This window comes from Curcuma longa, chromosome 10, assembly GCF_044706935.1.
Source record: "Curcuma longa cultivar G26 ecotype Majalengka, Jawa Barat chromosome 10, ITB_CL_G26_1.1, whole genome shotgun sequence".
In the NCBI taxonomy this organism is placed as follows: domain Eukaryota; kingdom Viridiplantae; phylum Streptophyta; class Magnoliopsida; order Zingiberales; family Zingiberaceae; genus Curcuma; species Curcuma longa.
Window position 1 is genome coordinate 7,328,169 of NC_133870.1, and position 22,367 is coordinate 7,350,535.

A 22,367-nucleotide genomic window follows, 5' to 3' on the forward strand; every position below is an offset into this window, starting at 1 on the left:
TGATAGCAAGGGTTACCAAATTAGTAGTCATAAAAATACAAAGCAGACTACAACCTATAATAAGAAAAGGATTGCCAAACATATTTTTTCTAGATAAATAAGCCATGGCCTACGTTATAAAGCTGCTCGGTGGCCCCCACGGGCGGGGTCAGCTGGTCAGGGCGTGGATGCTTGCAGTTGAAGGTGTGCGGTTCGAGGGCTCATGGTTGCATTTGCGATAACATCAATCTGTGCCATGTTTCCAATTCCCTCGGCCAACACGCTCTGGCCAGTCCCGCATTCACCGTGATTTACTCCCCCTCATACTTGTGGGGCCGGGGTGGGGGGGGGGACTTTGGCGGTTCCAACCTTTTGCAGTATAAAGCTGCTCGGTTATGGCGGAACCAATAACCCCAGTGTAGAAGGCAGCAACGGAGATTGAGATTAGAGGAGTGAAGGACTTTGGGTGACGAAGAGGCTCGATCATGTCCCAAAGAACAGTCTTTTCGCATTTGTAGAACTGCATACATTCTCCATAACCTGCTGGCCATCTATAACCAAAAATAAGGTAAATATATGTGAACAAGATTTTAATATTATCTTCTAGTCTTTAAAAAAACCTATAAATTTGTAATCGATTACAAAAACTGCTTTAAACTTGAATAGGAATACTAAACATTCATCGGATGAGAAAATTGCCCGGCACAGGCCAAGACTATTTAGAAGAAAAGACATGAGCCTCATAGCTAGTCGTTTATTAACGATGACAACACAATCACAATATGTGCCAATACAAATGGCAGCGATCAGATATCTAAAGAACCATTTTGTAGCAAATATATTTTTTTTAGCTTTTATTTTTTACGACTGGCAAACAAGGGTAAACTTTCAATACCTATGGTCACCTAAGTTTATGCGCCACTAAGGTAGAAAGAACGATACTGCTATGCCGAATGGATATCGATATTGCACTATTTTAAAAAGAAAAAGCCATTAAAAAAATATTTTGTAGAACCCTAAACCTAGAGAAAGCGAAGGAAAAAAAAACATGTTCGCAAACTCTTAAAAAAATGGAGCCAGAAGAAAAAAAATAGATAAAAAAATCGTAGAGCACCGAACGCAATACCTAGAGAAAGCGAAGAAAGCAGCATTCTAATTCAAGAAGACATCGGCATTGCAATTTTACAAACCCTAAAAGTTTCAAAAAAAAATTGGGGACAGAACAAAGAAGTTAACATTCAAGAAAAAAATTTGAAAAACATGAAAAGCGCAGGATACTTACTGGTAGAAGAGGAACGTTGACCACCAAAGTTTAGGTATCAAGGATTAGAAAGTTAAACAACTAATTCTTGGAAGATCATGAGCAGAGGAAGCTTGAAAAAACAGATGTTTGAAGAGATGAGCTGCAAACTGGAAAAAAAAAGTTGGGAGAGATCGGCTGCGAACTGGAAGTGTCACCGTAAAAATCAGGGCTGAGTATTTATAAATGCGCAAGGATTAGCGGAAGGCGGATCAGGAATAATCGGGCACTGCGCAGGGCTGCCTATTTAAAAATGGACAAGGATTATATAATTGTTTGAAAAATATTTATTTATTTTTTATTAATTTGTAGTAATTACTTAGTTTTTTAAATACCCATTCCCCTCCCTCCTATTTACTAATGACTTTACTTAACAATTAATAGCACATCATATAATTGACTTTACTTAAATATTCTCATTTAAATCAGGTTTAATCCTCACTAAATTTCAACTTAATCAAATCAAAATCCAGATTGATTTCGTTCTTTAAACGACTCAAGCTCTTGAATCACTTAGTAATATTAATCTCAGCGAAAATGTCACTCCCCCCCCCCCCCCCCCAAAAAAAAAGTTTTTTTTAAAAAAAATGGATTTTTTACCACCCGTAGCTTAACACAACTACTAAGGTTGAATTCGGCATACTGGAACACAAACGTGTAGATATTCTCATCGAGAGAACTTTGGTAGGAATTCTTTTATATTTCAAAATATAAAACTATTCATTTTTAATTACAATACTAACATAATACTAACTTACACACAAATTACAAAATTTTTAACGGCTTATATAAGCTCAAATCAAAATTAACAATTTTATTTCAACATACAGACTAAGACCAGACCGCTGGTCCAGTAGGCTAAAGTTTCAATCTGAATCGGACTAATTCGATGCATTTTAATAATTTCGAATTGTAAGACAGGGGACAAGAAGACTGTGTTAAACATTTGGGTATAATATACAATTTGGGCAAAAAGGTGCGAACATCAAGCATTGGCATACATAAGTCTTATAATAAATTGGCATTTGATTAGTAAAGCAGTGTTGATTCAAGCGGTCGATAGCTTTCTGGAGTATACCACATACATTGGGTCTGAACGCCCAGGATTGGGAGATATGTCTACAGCCTGCATCATTAACAATCAAGACTGGGAGATGAGGTAAACTACAACAGTCATAAGAACAACATAAAAATGGCAAGTGAAGGAAACATTGCAATGAAGCACACAAGGGAAGTTGGAGCTATTTCAGAATGAGTAAGAGGTTTCACTCATGATGTGCATCTGCAGCTACACACCATCGTTGCACACTAGCAGTCAATGCAGCCGGATGAGAGCATTTACCCTCCTTACTAGGTAGGGGTTATTGCTTCTTGTGACATTCCATGAACCAAACTGAAGAATAAGTATTCAGTCAGTTGGTAGCTACACTATGGTCAGTCACATTGCAGGTAGCTTACCAGACACCTTCAATGGACTTGAAACCAATAATGACCATCTCGTAAGGTTTCTTGACAATGATTCCAAGAAAATATGCAAAAATAGAAAATAGAAAAATATGCTAACAAATAACACAAGGAATAGCCAATGACAGTGTACCAATGGAGAACATGATAAATAGGAATAGAACGTACCACGGGTGGTTCAAAGCCTCCAGCATAATGAAAATAGGCACCTACAATCCAAACATGATCAGCATCACCAGTTGATGTCCAAATAGAGATGGCTTTTGTCCAAAAGCATCTATTTGAAAAACTGTTCAATGTATAAGACACACAAAGTTAGCAGTCTGCTTACAGGAGGTCGGCAAGCGAAGAGCCACTAGTATACAAGGATCAACAAATTGCTAAAAGATATTAGATGCAAATGAAGATAGAGGTCTGTAGACTACATAATGTTTTTCATTTCTAATAACTTTTGTCTTTTAAAAAAAAATGGTGCTGTGAATTATGATGGGTTTGCTTCATGGATATAGATATTTTATTCCTCCGAATGCCTATAGGATAAATAATCCTACATTTGGTTTTTTAAAAAAAAATTACAATATAATTATTTAAGTAATTGTATATTGGGAATAGCAAAGTAGGTTGAGCAAGTCGTAGAGGCCAAGTGGACCTGATCATGCAGAATGGTCCGGTTGGGCATGACAGGCTAATTTTGGGCCACTAGATAGAACCAGATGGTAGGCAGGAAAGACATGCGAAATGGGTAGGGCAAGTGGACCGGTGGGGACAAATGTGTAAGATGAGCTGAGCAGTCAGCCTGCGCTAGATGGATTAACTGAACTGTTGCATTAAAAGAATGAGAGATGCTAGATAGAATATAAGAAAATTTTGCACTGACTTCTCTTTTAGGATAGGGTGGGATTGTAGGCAAAATATCTGAATAATTTTTAGCATCTACTTCATTTTTTGGAGGGAGTTAAAAATGATTTGAGATAGTAGACAGAATATCACCTCATTATAGCCAGCCCTCCTGGTTTGAGTACTCGCTGCATTTCTCTGAAAACATCAATTGGCTTGTTCAAATAATCAACGCTAACCTGCAATAGAAGCGAATAAACATGCAGAAGGTTCGGGTCAGACTGATAATCAATGATAAGATATGATATCATAAACATGAAAAGACAGATGCATCTAGATGAACAATTACAGAGGCAGAATGACCCATTAGGAGGGCACTAGCATAGTAATTGAAGATCAATGAGCTGCTTATTGCTTTTTGGATAATCTATCTATAAAGAAGTATTCCTAAATGAAGGAATTAGATGGAAACTCATCGATTTTTGAGTGGCAAACATTGTTATGTATGATAGATGTCCAAACGCACAAAAAATGATAATATATCAATAAGTTTCAAAATATTATTTTGTTTGACTGAAAGGTCAGGTTGCTTTCCTGATTACTTTAGCATGGTGTTCCTGCTTAAACAAAAAGCAGTTGATGAAAAATAATGATGGCAAATAATAAAAATGTCCAAAAGTTGATAATCACAAAAAATTATGGATCACAGCAGTGATTTTAAACTCATTGTCCATGATTCTAAAATAGCTAAAATAGCAATAGGTTGAAATAAATTCAACTATTAGTAATGATTAAAAGGAGTAAATGAATTTTGTTGATAAAACTTATCAATACTTCAACAGAATGATCACATACCACATTGGTTATAACATCAAAAGTATTGTCCTCAAATGGAAGTTTAGGGTTAACATTAAGATCTTGCACAATATATTCTGTCAAAACCTGCAAAAAAAAATGGTTTTGCTTAAAATGCAAAAAAGATAATAGCACAGATTATTCAAGTGGCATGGAACCCAACAGGTCATTCAACATTGCAGTATGAAGGTTGAGAATATAATTCTGCAGCTTAACAAAACTCTAGCTTGTACTTTTGACTGTAAAAAGACAATCAGCACAGTGATCATAGATTACAGCTAATTGTTTAAAGATCTTTACCAGTTACTCATCACCACATACATGAAGGCCTAACGTTGAATTTGCCAAGAACCTAAATAAACTATTAATGAATGATTGTCTTGAAAAAAAAAATTATTAAGATATTTTTGAGTGCAGATCTAGATTTGTAGCATGGATTAGAAACACCAAATTGTCATTCCTTGCTGTTTTATCATTGCTAATCTGTTAGTAGGTAATGAAAAAAAATTATAATGCTAAATGCTATTACTGCAAAAATGCCATCTTAAGTACAAGGATAAAATCAGGGGCGGATCTAGGATTTTAAGTTTGAGGGGGCGTAAATTTTAAGTTTGGGGGAGGGGGAGCATACTAAATGACGAAAATAATGATGAACTCGAGTTGCGTGTAAAAAAGCAGGTTTTACCATCAGATCAACCATACACATTTATCTTTGAAGGGACAAAACAATATATATAATAAATATATATATAATAGTAATAATGTATTAATGTTGTGATTGTTAATAGAAAAATAAATAAATATGTAAACTTGACATAACTAAAGGCATCAAAAATATATATACCGGGTTTCGCTCAAGTTCTTTCTCGTTCATTCCCATCCCCACGATTTTGTCTTGTCTGTAGCCTGCAGGATAATGGCTAACCTGCATTGGAACAAAGGATAAGACATGAAGAATATACGAGGAAGAACAATGAAAGATTTATAAGAAAGATGTCCAGAATGGCTCACCCAACTGCTACATAAATCCAGTAAACACACATCCGGTGAGTTACTCGGAGGAAATACTTCCGAGTAGTATTTGGTAAGAGCACGAATTGCCATATCATCAATGTGTGTCACAAAACGAGGTTCTGAGTAAAATAGAGAATCCGTAGATCTGTAAAAGACATTTTATCGTGGTCAATAAAAGGCCTGGATAACATTGTTGAAAGAGCTGCTGTGAGCCATTAGTTATCACACACAACCACAAATTAGAGATGTTTGATGAATTGAGAATAGCACGAAGTACTTCTGAGAGACCAGAAAAACAGGCTCTTCCAAATTCAAGTTTATCATCTCAAGATATTAACATATTTAGGTATCAATAAAAATTCGAGAAAGTTTGGTCAAGAGTACGTACTCATCGAAGCGGCTGAAATCCTCGTCCTTGAAAGGAAATTTCTCCGGCCACTCGACACTCTTCAGAACCTGCACCATCAATCCACAATATCAGTCATCGATCCGAAAAAAGGGGACTATGGATTGCGAAGAGGACCTGCTCGACGGGAGAAACTCCTGGCTGAGGTCGAGCCGATGCCGCGAAAGAGCGCCATCCGAGACCAGAGGCCATCTGGGCCAACTGGTCGAGCAGACAGGCACCGATTCCGTTGAAGAGGCGGCGAGGCACTCGTCGGGGATCTCTGCAGCCAAGCGAAGTAGGACGAGCGACGGCAGCAAGACGAGGGAGGGGAAGCCTTCCTGGACAAGCTCTAAGGATGAGCGAGGGAGAAGGAGCGACGGAGGCCATGTAGAAGGCGGCCACCAGAAGGCCGTAGCTTTGATGCTGCCATCTTCGTTGGTGGTCTGCCAGAGAGCAAGAGGAAGAGGCACGCGTGGCGGTTCGAACATCACAAGCAGGCTACGCAGACGGATGCGCGTCTGAGCAATCTTCTGAGCTTGCGGAGTTGTTGGGCTGCTACATCGTAATCTTCTGAGCTGCTGCTTGTTACATTGGGCCGATGTGTTTATTATTACTTTGAGCTGCGCTGGGCCTGGCAAGAGACTTTTTACATGGGCAAAATGATGATCTGATCTCCACGAGATAAAATACAGAACCGTTTCTATCTCCCTACACACCTTCGATTGATAATCCATCTATAGGAACTCCTTGGCTTGGACACCCTATTCCTTTTCCGTTCCGTTGCTCGCTATATGGGCCTATGTAGTTACCGTTAGTTTGGTGTGAGCAGTGGAGGAGAACAATGGTTGTCCGGCGATCGATTTTGTGGTAGACGGGTTAGAGGATTCGTCTCAGTCCTATATAAATCTATGACAAGGTAATAGAGACGATCAGACCTCACCCAATGGCGTCACTGTGATGCATTTGTTGGTCCCAAAGGAAAGATATTACGAGTAGAGCAATTAGCTATATGTTTCAGAGTCAGGTAGGAGTAATTGATAACGGGGCAGATTCTAGTGCATAATACAGTTATTTGTAAACTGTTTTCATATGTGATGAATAAAAATAATACGTTTCCATTTAGAATATCTGTATCCAAGTGTTCACATAGATACAAAGGGAAGAAAAGAACATTTCAAGTATCAAATACAATCAGTAAACTGTGAATGCATTAGTTGAGGCAAAGGCAAGGCTTAAGTTGAGGTTGTTCAATGTACAGCTTGGAAAAGGGTAAACTTGAGGCTTGCCAGAGCTGAACTCTTTTGCATTATCTCGGCACCCTGGACAATTAGGGAGGATAAACACATAACTATACACCTTTTTTACAAAAGGTGAAATTTGCACCCTAGCAACTCCACAAGGTTGATCCCATGACCATCTATGAGAAATTAAATCGAGAAGCTACAGTTGATCACAATGGAACAAGGTACTATCTCATATCAATTCATTCATGTGGAACTATTGAGAGATGTAAAATTAGAATTAATTTTATTAATTGACTAATCGGACTCAACGGTTACCAACACCAAAATAATGATTGCCTTAGATAACCAACTTCAGCCTATCTTTTTTCCATCCTTCGTCATCTGCCCACTTTGGGCGGACCCTGAATTTGCTAAAATGGATGGTGAGAGATCTACTGGATTCTCCCCACATTTTCAGAATGTAGCTGGTAACGAAGGATGAAACTTATTTCCAAGCCTTTTGCCTCCTCATCCTGCCAAATATATACTTCCACATGCACCTGGATATATATCTACTGCAATGACAAATTCAAAACAAGTGATCTTGCATGTGCAACGGAACTATTTTTTTGTCACTCCAAATGACAATGATCATGCGAGAGCAGAATACAAGAAATTGTGTTCATGACAGTCCCAGATTATTTCTGATTCAACCTCAACTTTTGATAGCTAAAACCAAGTTTGTTGTATATATATTTAGACACTGCAGTGCTGAGCAAAATGCATAGACATTACCATCTATACTGAAAATGTTTTATATCAAATTCCTAACATCCTCAGAGTCAACTTCAGCCAAGGAAGTCGATCGTCTCTATATTTCTAATGAACTGCGAGAACTCAATAAAGCTTCGGCATACTTATTTATCAGTACGCTGTCATGTTCTAGGCGAAATGGATCAATCTGGTCATTCATGCTATTTCTTGCCTTTCTTCTGAAATTGTAGAAAGTGCCCAGGTCACTCTTGCAGCGTGCAACTCTACCCTCTTGATCTAACCCAATCCTCTTTTGACCTGCACCAAATAAAGGAGATCTACAAGCAGCTCGAAACCAAGAAGATTTTTTCTCCCTTGTTTCGGTAGCAGGAGGCTCAGCTGTTGCCAGATTATTGGCTAACGAATGTTCATCGGTAAAGCAATATGCAATGTTGTCAAAAGAAAATCTTTTACTGGGTTCATCATTAGAACAAGTTGAACCAGATGTTCCTTTGTTGGGGTTTCCATCGGCCCGATTAACTTTGCTGTTCTTGCTGCCTTTTTTCCTTACCAGCTTATTAAGTTTGCCGAGAAGCTTTGATTTTCTTGCATGGATGTCTTGTTTTGTTGACGGTTCATCAATTGTGGGCTCATGATCCCCTTCATTGGTTTCCTGTGAAGAATATTCAATATTGTCAAAACCTGCAAATGCATACTCAAGTATGAGCTGCTTGGCTTTCTCCTCTGAGTTGGGGCTCAAACAGTTGCTTAGATCCTTGGCTTCTACTCTTCCCAGAGATGTCTGATGATGCTGCTCATACCGCAGACAGGCGTTGAGCCATTTGAGATAGACTAGTTCCTCCAAATCTGCACAGTGGTCAGTACGAAGCTGCTCTAACATATTCTGCAATTCCTGGTTTGCTTCTCTCAATTGGTTGAGTTCGTCAAAGACTTTTGCCTGCATGATTTTGTTAGTTAAGGTGATTTCGATTAGCAGTTGTACTAAGCTAAATTTTATTCTTGAAGGAATCATTTACCAGCTTGTCAGAGGAGTTGGAAATTTCTGCCGAATCCAAACGTTGCCCCAATTCCAGATTTTCCTTCGTCAGAATGGAGTTTTTCAGTCTTAGTTCAGCAGCCTCCTCTTCTAGTTCTTTAGACTTGTTCAACTGATAAAGTGCATCAGTTTTCTCTCTGCTTTCCTTGCGCTCCACCTCATCATGCAGCAAGTTAATCCTTTTCTCCAGAGATGCTATCTTTTCCCTAGCCTGAACGCGAATAGATTCCATTTTCCTTTTGATTTGCGTTACTTCAGTCCTTTCAGATTCGAGCTCTCGCATGGTTCTCGAGGATTCTGATGCTTCAAGCTTGAGCTGCTGGTTCTCTTCTTTTAGGGACTTGATCTTGAGTGTCAAACGATTCGTCTCTAGCAATGCTATTCTCAGTCGATTTTCAAACTCTCTAATGGTGCCCTCCTGCTCTTTCAATGCATAACACTCGAGCATTTCGGTCTCAAGGCTCCTGCTCCTCTCCCGGAAGGGTCGAACCAAGTTACTGAGGCATACAATTTCTGCTTCCTTTTCCTTGTCCTTCAACTCGATACTATCAGGTTTTATAGGACTCCTCTTCTCTGGTTCTTGCACTACTTCCTGCAAAGGGAGTCCCTCTTCCTCCATTGGGTTTTTAGGACATTGTTGAGCGATGTCATGGTTGGTGATTGTAGTCGTGTCGATCTTCATTATTGTCGAAGGAGTTCCATGAACGATCTGTGCAAGAGGTTCTTCTTTCTTTACAATTTAAGGTCATTTAGAACAATAATAGAGAAAAATAACACTACGGAGATAAAACAGCATGCTAATCTAAAACTACGGAGTGTATTTCAAAAAAATAACTCAACGATAGGGCCAAAACTAAATCTAACAACTAGAATTCTAACTCTTACTCTTTGATCTTGCAGAGCAAGGAGACTGTCTTTGAGGCCTCGGCATGAAAAAGTGGGCCTGAGGAGGTTTGATTTATTTTCAGTTTCAGATTCATCCGTTCCTTCGATTACGAGAATGCATCAAAATCAAACCACTTACTTATAGATGAATCAGAAGCATGCAAACCATGCATACCTTTGGAGCGGAATACGTTAAGGTAGCAAACGATGTAGCTGGTGAGATGAATTGCTACGGCCATGCATAGTCGAGGAAGCAATGGTCGTTCGTCCTCCATCTCGATCTCCAGCAACATTTCTTTCCTCTAGCATTAATTCAAGAATCATCACCCATGAAACAAATATATAAAATGCTGCAACAACTAAATATAAACGCTCCTTTGTCTCTGTTTGAAATTGATCTGCCTTATTTTGTGTTAGGACTTAGACAACAGAGGATTGTGACAGCGATCGCGTGAAACGGATTAAATAATCTTTGCCTTCCGATCAGATGGTTTTGTAGTTGTTTTGTGATGATTCTATGTGCTGAGAGAGGTCTCTATGTTATTGCTTGGGAAGATGAACATGAATGATGCGTTTTATTGCCTGATTCGGTGCGTGGTTTTGCGTTAGATGGATTGATCTTCGTCTCACGCAGTGTGTTTTAAGTAACAGGTCGATGGTTGGATTACGTGGGGATGCATATAGCAACAAGGAATGCTGCAGATTGTGGATGAAGGGGAAGTGTATCTGTGTTTTTTTCTTCCAAATTTATTTCATTCAGATCACCAATTAAGTTCCGTATAATTACAAATTTGCTATTTCTTTTCTTTTCTTTTAACTTTGTTTCATAAAGAAAAAATAGTGGTTCCAGTAAACCGCTATTATTTAGTTTGCAGTGGCAACTGGGTTTCCAATACAATTGGCCGGGAAAGGTTTACTGAATTTGTGTCTGTTGAAAAAAAAAATGTGTATAGATTTAATTTTATGTGACTGATCTAGAAAATAAAATAGTCATAATCACTTATAACAACTTTAAATGCTTATTTAAATTCTAATTTATACATGAATATATATCTATAATCATCTAATATTTTTATATTAAAATTTAACATTATAAATTATTATCATCTGTTACCATCAATTAAGATGAATTCTTAATTTTTATTATTTGATTAACATGTAAAATGATCATCAACAACAGTATAATATCAATATTGATAAATATTATAAATCATATATCAATGATCTAAATATGCCAATAAGTGAATTTGGAGTTAATGCTTTCATAGTGTATGGATTAAAAATTCCTCATCAATGGAATACAATAATAAAACATCATCATGCAAATAAATATTGACGATAAGTGACTCATACTACAACAATTCATATGGATAATCAGATATATATTTTGATATAAGACTAAACTTGAAGTTTATTTTACTTTTTAGTATTTAATTTTCTCCATTTAATATTCTTATTATATTTAATTTATTATAATTATTAAATTTTAAATTTATGTTTATCGATTCATTTGAACGTTTAATATGAAACATATTAATTCATTTAGTATCATTACAATATGAAACATGTTAATTCATTTAATATCATTACAAGGTCTATAGGTAACATTATATAACTACCAACAATAAGAAATATAAACAGTATGGAAAGTCAAACAAATCTAAAAATAAATATCATAATTTAAAATATCTATTTTAAAATTTTAAATTCACTTTTTCATCTCAATTCTCATATAAAATCTATATGAACATGAAATAACATCAATTATTTATCTTTAATATTTTAATTATTTTTAAAATTTATTTTGTTATTTTAAGTATCATTTTAATTGTTTTTTAATATATATAGTTATACAAGACTATATAATTCATTGTATTTATTTATGCATATACAAAACTAAATATATGAATCGAAGATAGATGTACGTACCTCTATTTTTATATATAGTAAAAATTTTGAGTGTTGGTAGGTCACCGAAAGCTGCTCGAACTCGTATCTTGAAATTTTCCTTCGATGAACAACGGAGGTGTTTCGTTGCCGCAATGAACAGCTAACAGCAATAATACTTAGCTTGCTGTAGTTGAAGAGAGCAGCGGAGAAAGGGCAAACCGGAAGAGGATAGTTCAGCCGCTGTTGTGGGTGGGACAAACTGCAGTTTTGCTGACTGGAAGAATTAAGAGAAGAAAACTACTGTTATTGCTCTAAAATCTTCTGCTTGCAGTTTGGTGGCTGGAAGAAAAGGAACAGTTGAGAATAAGAAGAAAAAGAGAGGAAGGATCGGCCGACGCGTGGAGGGATTGCGTCCGCGCGTAGCGGAGCGGCAGTGGAGAGAAATCCTGAGAGAAAAGAAAAGGAAAGAAAAAGTTTCTTTAGGATTTAATAGATTGAATGGTTTAAGCATTTAATTGATTCATGACCAAATCAAATCTAATTTAATTTTGATTTAAATGTATATAATCTTTATTTTCATACTTATCCATGGATTCAATTCAAATCTAATAATTCAACGATGTTTAATAATTCGATTCGTCTTTTTTTTTTATCAATTTAGAATTTTAGCAAATTTTAAATTTAATATATATTTTCCTTTATAAAAAAATCAGTACTTAACATTTCTTATCGAAATTTACAAGAATATTTTTCATAACCGAACTTAAACTTAATTGGATGTAGGTCTTTCTTTATAATCGTCAACGATCGATCTCCTATGATATTGTGGTATATGTTTCACTTCTCGGCGCGCAGTATTCTGATTTCAGGTGTTTGTAACCCGCATGTATTTTGTCTTTCATTTAGTTAAACTATACACAAGAGAGATCCTACAAAGGTGAATCTGCGATTATTTCGCTAGAATGTAGAATGCCTCAACCACTTGTTCAGGATACTTCTTTAGCTACTACTCTTCCATTAAATAAGTTTATATTGCCAATGGTTTCTAAATGGGTTGAGAATTGAGATTATTCAAAGTTGCTTGAAATATGATGGTATTGAATTTCAATATAGAAGACTTTGATCAAATTCTAGATATTGCTCGGTTTAAGAACTATGGCCATAAGCTACTTTTCAGATTAGAACTTAGGACAATGAGCTTCATCTGTTTGTGCTAAATGCAAGACTTTGCCTGCTTACTTTTAGTCACGCTTTCACGTAGATCCTAGTTTATGGTCCTTCTTCTTATTTCAATTTTAGTTTTAGTGTGGCAAATTCAATTAAGTAGTTATATTTTACTTGTCATGATTAATTAGCTTAGATGAGAGATTTGATCCATAATTTGCACGTTTAAACTGTAAAATATCTTTATTAGCCCCATATCTCACCACTAAATTTATTGACGTCTCTATCAAAATTACTAATAGCTTAGAATTCTATGTAATCCGCTGCATGTGAGACCTAATATTGGTTTTCTTATTTTTCAATACATCTTATATGGTGGATAGAGAGATTTATAGCTTAACAAAGTTAAGTCAATAGTTAAACATAGGTGGAGATCAAAGTTAAGCATAGCTAGATTAAAACAGTCCCCCGAGTCCACCAGCTCAATTCACCCGACTCCTTGATTCCTCACCACTGATCTAAGAGGACTTAGACACTCAGCCTCCTTGATTTCACCAACTCGATTCACCTGACTCCTCCTCGATTCCTCACCAACGATCCTAAAGAACTCAACCTCCTCGATTCAACCATGCAACTCGATTTACCCATTTCCTCACCATCGACCCCAAAAGATCCAACCTTTTCGATTCCATCAGCCTAACTATTCAACTCCTCAGTACCAACCTTAGTTCAACCGTTTTTGAAAATGGACAACAATAGCGAATATTTCAAAACGTGTGGCATCGTGTGGAGAGTGAGGTAGTTATGTTGTTGTCAGAGTTAGTCCACTAGATGTCCTCCGTCGAACATGTGACATCCAGTGAATGGAGAGGTCACTAACGATTGTTAAATCTGATCTCCCCATTGACTTTGACGTGGAGGTGCTTTTCAGGTAATTATATAAACCCTAGAGAAAAGGTACGAGCTAGGGGACTTTTCCTTCTTCTATTAATAGACTACTTTTCATTGTCCTGTGCTAACTTAAATGTCAGAGTGGCCACGTCGAATCCATCTCGATGCATATTCTAACTCTTGTTTAATTTAAGTGTTACAGACATACTTGATGCCATCATCACCATCAATGCATCTTGCTCCTCCACCTCAACATGCATGGGCTCTTTAATTATTGATTCATCGGACAACGATCTCAGATAGAAACAAATTCGCACCATCTATGAGAATCCGATCACAAACTTTCTTCATGCTGGAAAAGTTCAAGCGGAGGTATGTAGGAAGGCGAACATGCGGCGACCGAGTTGATCATATATTTCTTTCTTTTTGGTGGCTCAGAATTCTTCTTCCCTAGCCCGGTAAGTTTTGAGTTTTGCCTCCCTATTTTCCAATTTATCCTTCTGGGCTTTTAGTTCAGCCTTCAGGATCTCCATTTCAGGCTCAACTTTTTGAGTCTCACATTTGGCCCTCTTCACATCCAATGCACTTGTTCGTGCCTCCGGCTCTACCTTATAATTCTCTAAGGTGGTCTCTATCAATACTAGCGCAATCAGAGCCTTCTTCTATTATTTTTTTCTCCAATGAGACCTTCGACTTCAATTTCTTTATGTGAGCTTGGGACTTGCTTGACTGCTTTAATTGAGGCCACCTCAGTCTTAGCTGTGTCTAGTTCTTGATGCATCAAATGAAACTATTCTATTTTGACTATGCATTCGACCCAATGTGACTCTGCTTCTACCTTCATCGCATCCAATTCTTGACCAGGAGGTGTTTGTTGACTCGAGCTCTCAGTTCCTATTGAGAGCGAAGAAAGTCAGGAACTTAATTGGGCAACTAGCTCTAGCATCTCGGCCCATATGATTTAAATCAATTGTAGTGAAAGAATCATCTCACCCTGACAATTGGCTTTACGAGCTCTTACCTCAGTCATGTCTAGCACGACTGACTCTGCTAAACCTCTCAAGGACTTGTGTCTCGCCTCCTTATGAGATTGATGCCACATCATTGCCATGTCGCCGGTCAATATTAGCACCTCCTCGAACAGTGTCTCTGGAGGAATCTCCTATCCTTAATCTGCACTCATAGTCGAGGGGCCCGCTTTCTGATGTGGGGTTGACGATTTTGACAGGTTTGTCAAGAGGGGAGGATTACCTTGTGACAGGCTCGATGGGATAGGGCCATGGGAAAGAGATGAAGAGCTTGGTGCAGTACCAAAGGAGCTTGCCTCAACTTGGGAAGTCCCAGCCTTGGTCGAGTGAGAGGACGGAGGAACAATCACTGGCTGACTCACTTCAATTGGCAACCCCTGTGGTTGGGGTGTCTTCCTACTTGCCTAAAATATATTTATGTCATCTAATATCTCATAACCTACTTAGAATATGAGAAAATTAACTTATCGACTTATTAAACTCTACCACTAACCCAAAATATTTAAATTCTAAATTAATAATAACTTATTCAAACTAAATAAACTTCTTTAAAGCTAGCACATATATATGTCACATAACTTTTTCTTCATCCTTCGCTTTATTCATTTTTTTTAATGAAAGTGACAAATAGCCAACTAGCTAGGATATATAGAAAAGAGACCATGATAATAGAGTGATCTGATCAATACGAAAATGACTTTACGAGATGAATGATAATATATATGATATCATGACTCACACGTTAATTATTGTTTGTAGCCAGGTTGTCACCGATCGAGAGGAGAGAATTCGTGGGTTACATCAGAATTCTAACATGCAACTTAAAATATCACACGCAAAACCTGAAACCGCGGAGGAAAAGTAGCTTGCACTTTCTCCATAGCATGAATTGAATCATATGCTACAAACACTTAAAAACGATTAGGTTGCTTAATATAATATATCGATTTGGCCAATCAGAATCAGACAAGTTTGTTTTTAGTTTTCACGTTATCTAGTAGAACACTACCTTCTTGAGTCCCAAGCTATATATGTTGCCTGATTGACCTTTTCCTTTTCCTTTGTCCTCAAGTCATTTCTTGCCTAATCGGATGATTACTTATCATCGATATATATGATGATGCATGCAACTGAGGTTTTACTTGCTTTGTCTTCTTTCTAATCTTCACCACTAAGCAATTAGAGTAGGTTGATATACATGCGTACGTACTCCAAAAGTCAGTCAACGAGCCAAAGGATTGACTGCTAGCTAGCTAGCTATTATTTTTTCATTACGCTCAGCATGTTTCTAGATCGTCAATCTAGTGCTAATTTCAATATTAAATATTATCTTACTGTAACAATCAATATATATTTTTTATGGATTGTTAGTTTAAAATTTTAATTTATTTTTTATACTTACTATAAGTTTATATTTGAAAATAAACAAAGTAAGTGAAGAAAATTATAGAATTAAAACTCATAAGTGATTTTGAAATTCTCTGAAAATATTAAATATACTGCGCGTATGGCATCAGAGGCTAAAACTTGGATATGCAATGATACTTTACACCTTATCTAGCTTTATTTTATTCTTTTATCTATTTTATTTAAAGAACCGTAGTGATTTATACAGGTCTGTTAAATTAAATAAACATGATTGAGAGAGTAGCTTTAGGAAATTCCTTCTGTAGCTTGTAGTTTTCTCGGAACTATCTAGAAGGCAGAAGCTGGAGCAGCGTGGTGCTGTGAAGAAGCTGCCGTTGATAGGCAGGCATTTTCTTGGAACCGGAAGTGTGAGCGCAGCAGCTGTGGTTAGCTGTAAATGGGCTGCAACGAAGCAGCATTGCGCTTGCTTTGCTTGCTTTGACAACTTGTGTAACGGTCACAGGACGCAAGTAGCAAAGCGAAGGCCGAAGAGTGTGCATATTTCTAAAATTGTAGTAATTTTCTAAAAATAGTAATTTTTGGAAGCTGTAGTAATTTTAGAGTAATTTTGATATTTTAACATAAATAATTTTAACTAAATCTGCCGCAAATATAATAAAATTATTTTTAAAACAAATTGAATAAAATATTATTTTAAAAAATAGAACACTTTTTTTAAGATAATAAAAATAAAAGATGTCCTTTTTAATTTTTACCTTCTATCTTGAATGATGAAGTTATATATCTATCACCACACTTGTTAACACATGATCAGCAAAACAAGAATTTTTTTTTTAATTCCATCCGAGTAGATAAAAACATATAATAAAATGTGAACAAAGTATAAGTTATTTATCCTTTTTTTTTCATTTAAATATTTCAGCTCTCTCTCCAGCAACTCTCCATCATCATTTCATTCAAACAAGTCAGAAAAGCTTCAATTGAAAGCTTCGCCACCCACACACCCACCCATCGCCATCAAAACAGAAAGCGAGCTTTGTGCCTTCACTCCCATGGAAGGAGAACGAGCCAATCCTCCTCCTCCGACGATCACGCCGTGGGGTTTGCTAGTCCCTTTCTCCATCTTCCTACTCCTCTTCCTCCCTTCCTTCCTTTCTTCTTCCTCCTCCTCCCGCCCCGCCTTCATACGCACCGGATGGGATGCCCTCAACTTCGTCCTCGTCGTCTTCGCGATTCTCTGCGGCGTCCTGGCCCGCCGGAACGACGACGTCCAAGGTTCTCCTCCTGCATCCTCCCCCAAGGCCTGGATCAGCGACCCCCCTACGCAGATTCGTCGGTTGCGCAGCAGCAGCTCCTACCCAGATCTGAGGCAGGAACCCGCGTGGGGTGTCGCTGACGACGGGTGGCGGTACTACGACGACACGCAGCTGTATCGCCGGAAGCCGGAGTCACGCGTTCGAGAAAGCCAGAGCTTGGCAGACTGGAGAGGAAATGTCATTGATACGGTTGCTCACCGGCGGATCCCTTCTCCGAGGTCGAGATATCCACTGCCTCCTCCTTCGCCTCCTCGTATGGCACCGCCGGATCTGCCGTCGAGGATGACTGCACATAAGATTCCGGACGATTTGGTAGAAAAGGAAGTGATAACGGAAATCAGGAAGGAGCTTTCGCTGTCTTCTCCGCCTGCGGCAGAACCGCATCCGCGACACCGAAGGGGGAGGAGTCTCGAGAAGCTTCCGGAATGGGAGATGGAGCGCAAGAGCAACCCCAGGACTCGCCATCGGAGGAATAGGACGGTGGAGGATGTCCGGGATTGGGAGCTGGAGCAAGCTTGGAACCTGGGAGGTCAAGAGAACCAAACATCCTATTCAGCACCGGGGCCGCCACCTCCGCCACCACCTCCTGCGTACAGAAACCCTAGGAAGAGAAGCGGAGGTGGAGCTAAGGATATCGCCGCGGCCATCGCTTCATTGTACCAGAAGAAGAAAAGAGGAAGCAAGTCGAGGAGAAGCCACGAGGATTTGTCGCACTACATCGAGCCGACTTCCTTTCGTTGGCCCCCTGCGCCGCCACCCCCGCCGCCACCCCCTTCCTCTGTCTTCCACAACCTTTTTTCTCATAAGAAGAATAAGAACCGAAGATTCCACTCGCCATCTCCAGTTGCTCCGCCTCCCCCTCCGCCTCCGCCTCCCCCTCCGCCTCCACTTCCCCAATTTTCAACTCGGGTTTCAAAGAAGGCACCACCATCAACACATCCACCAACCCACTGCTCAAGAAAGCAAGCACCACCGCCTCCTCCACCTCACCCTCCTTTGCCACCACGACCAATCATCTACAATAGGAAACAAAAGTCTGATCCTTTTGACTTCCCAATCTCTCCTCCATCTCCCCTACTCCCACCCCCTCCACCGCCGTTCTCGGACAATGAGGAGGTCAGCACCCACAGCAGAGAATCCGATAGCACGGCAACAAACATGGCGCCGGTGTTCTGCCCAAGCCCTGATGTTAACAACAAGGCTGACATTTTCATTGCTCGATTCCGCGAAGGTCTGAAGTTTGAGAAACTGAATTCAATTAGAGAGAAGCAACGAGTGGAAGACCAGCAGCAAGAAGAAGAGATCATGATTTTAGGCAGCCTCTTTGATGATGATCTTATCTGAAGCAATTTCGTGCTCCATTATCTCAAGTACTTCCAAGGACAAACTACTTTACTTTCATAGCTAATTTCTTCAACCATTGTTTGATTTGAACTAGTAAAAAAAAAAAAGTTATAGTCTGATCTTTTGTCTGTAAATTGAGTTCTCGTGTGGATTGGTTTGCATGCATTGGGCTTGCACATTGAGTATAGTAGTATAGTATAGTGGCGTGACGTATGCCTTTGAGTGTATAGTGGCGTGACAAAAGAAACCCTTCGGGCCCCGTGCTCTGGTCCCGCAGTCCCGCATTCAGAACCTTTTGAGAGTACCTATGCCTTTGTTTAGTTGGCCAGGCTTCTACACTTACACATAATTCATTGAATGAGCAGAAAGTGATTGTTGTTTTGCTTTTTTGATATAGTCTAATGGAATATATTGATTTTAGATTTGTAACTGAGTATTATCTCTGCTTAACTTCTTTTTCTTTCATATTAGTGATCTATTGTTTTGGTTTAGATATTATATTATCTTCCAAGTAATGAACAAATTATAATTTCATGTTGGATCACAGTTCACCACTGCATGCATGCTGTTCAAGAACTAGACAGAGACCAATAGAATCTTTCACAGCCTTCATCTTGCTGGGGATCGCATATCATTGCATGAAAGAATAAGTAACATTTCGTAGTCTGGACAAACTATTTGATAAGATGACATTGCCTCTAAAACCATGTCAGGCAAATCTTAGGTTGTAAACAATGTCGCTCCTAATTTTAGAATACCAGTCTATGATTGTGTTAATTCTTACATTAGGAGGAACGGAAATTTGGGACTTTTCATGATTTCTGATTCTCGATTAAGGAACAAATGACGATTTCTTCTTCTGCTTCTTCAGGAGACATGTAAAAGCTACAAGTTGATGCTGTTTGAATTTCTGATAGTTTGCTGTGTAAGAGAGTGAGTTCATTTTTAAATTTTTATGGAGAGGGTTACTTTTTATATATTCATCCGATACGATCAGGAATGAATCTCCGTAGCAGATGACCACTCTCTAGTAGTTTGTCTTTCGATCGATAAGCGATCAAATCATACGGCTAAAAAGGGGCTCTCCATGATTTGTATTCAAATATTACATCTTTTAAACAGAAACATTTTTTTGGAGGAGCCTAACCCTCCTCAAATCGGATCAAATATTGGTCATTGATAGTCTCTCTTCCCTAATTGGCCTTCAATAGTTGGGACTCTGATTCTGTGAGGACTGGGCTACAGAGAGTTGCTTCCAGAGGAGATACAATATTATGAGAGAACCGTTTGGTTGAAAGTTATCTTTGATAATTAAAGATAATCTTGATTATCTATCAATGATAATCTTATTTGATTTAGATTATTCAATAATTTTAGATTAATATAATATTACTGCCATGTCAATAAAATAGATTATAATTTCGGAATCTGATTATCTTGACAAGGTAATAATAAATTTAATATGAAAATATCCTTCAATACTTATTTTTAAGATAATAATATCCTTAAACTTTAATCAAATATCAAATTACCCTCGAACTCTCGAACTCGTCGTTTACAGCTCCCGATTCCAAAATCCGCCGACCCTCTCCATCTGCAAAACCCTAGCCTTTGCAACTCACGATTCCAAAACCTGCCGCCCCTCTCGCATCATTTGCCATTTGATGCTGCTCCAGACTGCAGCATTGCCTCAGCGTGCGAAAGACTCGCCCTTTCAATTTCTTCAGCGTCTTCAGCCTCAGCGCCTCCCACGCCACTGGAATCAGTCCTCGCCCCTGAAACAGACAGCTCTGCTCGTATTGCAAAACCCAAGTCTCGGCGTCCAAATGCAGAGCGACTGAGCTCCACCTCTCGTGCATCCATGAGCTGCCGTTGCTTGTTGTGGTCTTGGTTTGCAGATTCCCATCTTACCACTGAGATCACAGATTGAGAATAAGCTTAAGCAATGATGGAAAGAAAAAGAAGAAGAAAAAAAGAGACTTCTTTGACGGTTTAGATTTGTTACTTCTTTGATCTTGCTGGATAAAAGCGTCATTGATGGAGGAGAAGGGCCTGTGGCGAGCAGGCCTGTTGTTTTCAGGGGACTTCCCCAAATGCTCACTCTTTCTGCTATCGAATTGTGCAGCACACACCTCCACTGGAACAAGAATTGATCATCCTGCAGCAATTGTTTCTCAATGCAGCATCTTTATGGATTTTGGAGTGAGATGTTAGATAATTATCAAGAAAGGAGAGGAGAACCTGATTCATTTTCCAATCGGAATCGATCGAACTGCAATTTGCAACCTTCCCGTCAAGTACACCTTCCAGTCTTTTCTGCAGAAGCTCCAATATGCCCTTCAGATCGTTTCTGACGACTCGAGATTCCTCGCCGAATCGGGAAACTACATCCGGCGTCAGCTTAGGGCCGAAATCTTTATCGAATTGTGCGGCGGAGGGAGCGTAAATATTAAATTAAGATATACATTAAAACTTTCAATTAAACAAATTTTTATTATATAATTTAGAATTGTTATATTTTATTGTTTATAATTTTAGTTGCGTGATAACTAAGTAACCAAACGAACTCTGAAATATAACCCTCATTTGTATTTAGTTTAAACTATTAGGAAAGCAGCAAAAACACATAATTTCAAATAAATTGATATTTGAAATTTGTAAGTAATAAATAAGGAGTAACCTTTTCAATTTTAAAATAACACATAGGGTAGGGTTGATTATTAGGTGGGTCTAACTAACACATAGGGTAAGTTAAGTGGGTTAAACAAGCTAATCGAATCAATTGTGCAGCATGGGTCTCATTGTATTCGATGGGTTGGGTGATGAGTTGGTTGAGCAAGGCAATTAATTGGAATTATCAGATTGGTTTGGTCGGATGGGCATATTGATCAGATAGAGTATAAATTAACGGCAATTAAAATTTAAAAATATGATATATCATTTACACCGATTTATTTTATGATGGATGGCCTGATCTTATATTTCATCTATCAAATAAATTCAAGAAATAAGGTAGCTAATAATGTGGCGTCCCAGCATCACTACTTGTTCAAAAGTCACGTATATGTGTTGTATGAATTTTGAACCCAGATTAATTGAGAAAAATAATTTGTTTTTTAATTGCCACAACATCATGCGAAAATTAAATCATTCTAAAGGGAGAGAGGGAAGTGAAAAATAGGTCTGTAGTTACACTGAAAGAATTTACTAGCTAATTAATGGGTTGATCAAGGCTATTAGCTAGGCAAGGTAAATTGGTTGGCGAATTAATTATGTTATATATAGATGGTGTCAAATAGATAATAAAAAAGAATATATTATCTAATAATATTTTTATTTTGAAAAATTAATTTATTTTCTCTCCTTAATATTTTTATGAACCAATTAAATATAAAAACGATACCTATCTAGCTAGTTTATCCAAAGAAAGACGTAATATATTCCATTCGTGGAATCCGGCCGGAAGCCAGCACGCCATTAGAAAACAAAGAAATTAATTCATTCCAAAGTAAAACAAAAAATCCAGAAAAAGTCAATAGTCAATTCCAGAGTCCGATTCTCTCTTATACAAAATATAAATGATGACGATATATGATGACCACATGTCAATA

General features: G+C 38.1%; 3 protein-coding genes and 1 pseudogene across 3 annotated transcripts; 1 reads left to right on the forward strand and 3 right to left on the reverse strand.

The window, feature by feature from the left end:
• Positions 1-2,169: 2,169 nt before the first annotated feature.
• On the reverse strand, positions 2,170-6,309 carry LOC141836336 (uncharacterized). Its single transcript, XM_074723803.1, has 8 exons — positions 5,973-6,309; positions 5,838-5,905; positions 5,447-5,594; positions 5,280-5,360; positions 4,436-4,522; positions 3,734-3,819; positions 2,912-3,032; positions 2,170-2,405 (listed from the first exon to the last, which is right to left on the reverse strand). Exons 1-8 carry the CDS (start codon positions 6,222-6,224, stop codon positions 2,328-2,330), a joined length of 921 nt encoding a protein of 306 aa, XP_074579904.1. The 5' UTR covers positions 6,225-6,309; the 3' UTR covers positions 2,170-2,327.
• A 1,449-nt stretch (positions 6,310-7,758) lies between these two features.
• LOC141835572 (uncharacterized) lies at positions 7,759-14,811 on the reverse strand. The gene is made up of 7 exons (XM_074722966.1): positions 14,694-14,811; positions 14,539-14,594; positions 11,685-11,915; positions 9,931-10,057; positions 9,756-9,856; positions 8,851-9,600; positions 7,759-8,771 (listed from the first exon to the last, which is right to left on the reverse strand). Exons 1-7 carry the CDS (start codon positions 14,809-14,811, stop codon positions 7,932-7,934), a joined length of 2,223 nt encoding a protein of 740 aa, XP_074579067.1. The 3' UTR covers positions 7,759-7,931.
• A 2,230-nt stretch (positions 14,812-17,041) lies between these two features.
• Positions 17,042-18,932, forward strand: LOC141836470 (uncharacterized). The gene has a single exon (XM_074723971.1). It carries the CDS (start codon positions 17,149-17,151, stop codon positions 18,754-18,756), a length of 1,608 nt encoding a protein of 535 aa, XP_074580072.1. The 5' UTR covers positions 17,042-17,148; the 3' UTR covers positions 18,757-18,932.
• A 1,428-nt stretch (positions 18,933-20,360) lies between these two features.
• Positions 20,361-21,342, reverse strand: LOC141835573 (uncharacterized; annotated as a pseudogene).
• Positions 21,343-22,367: the final 1,025 nt, after the last annotated feature.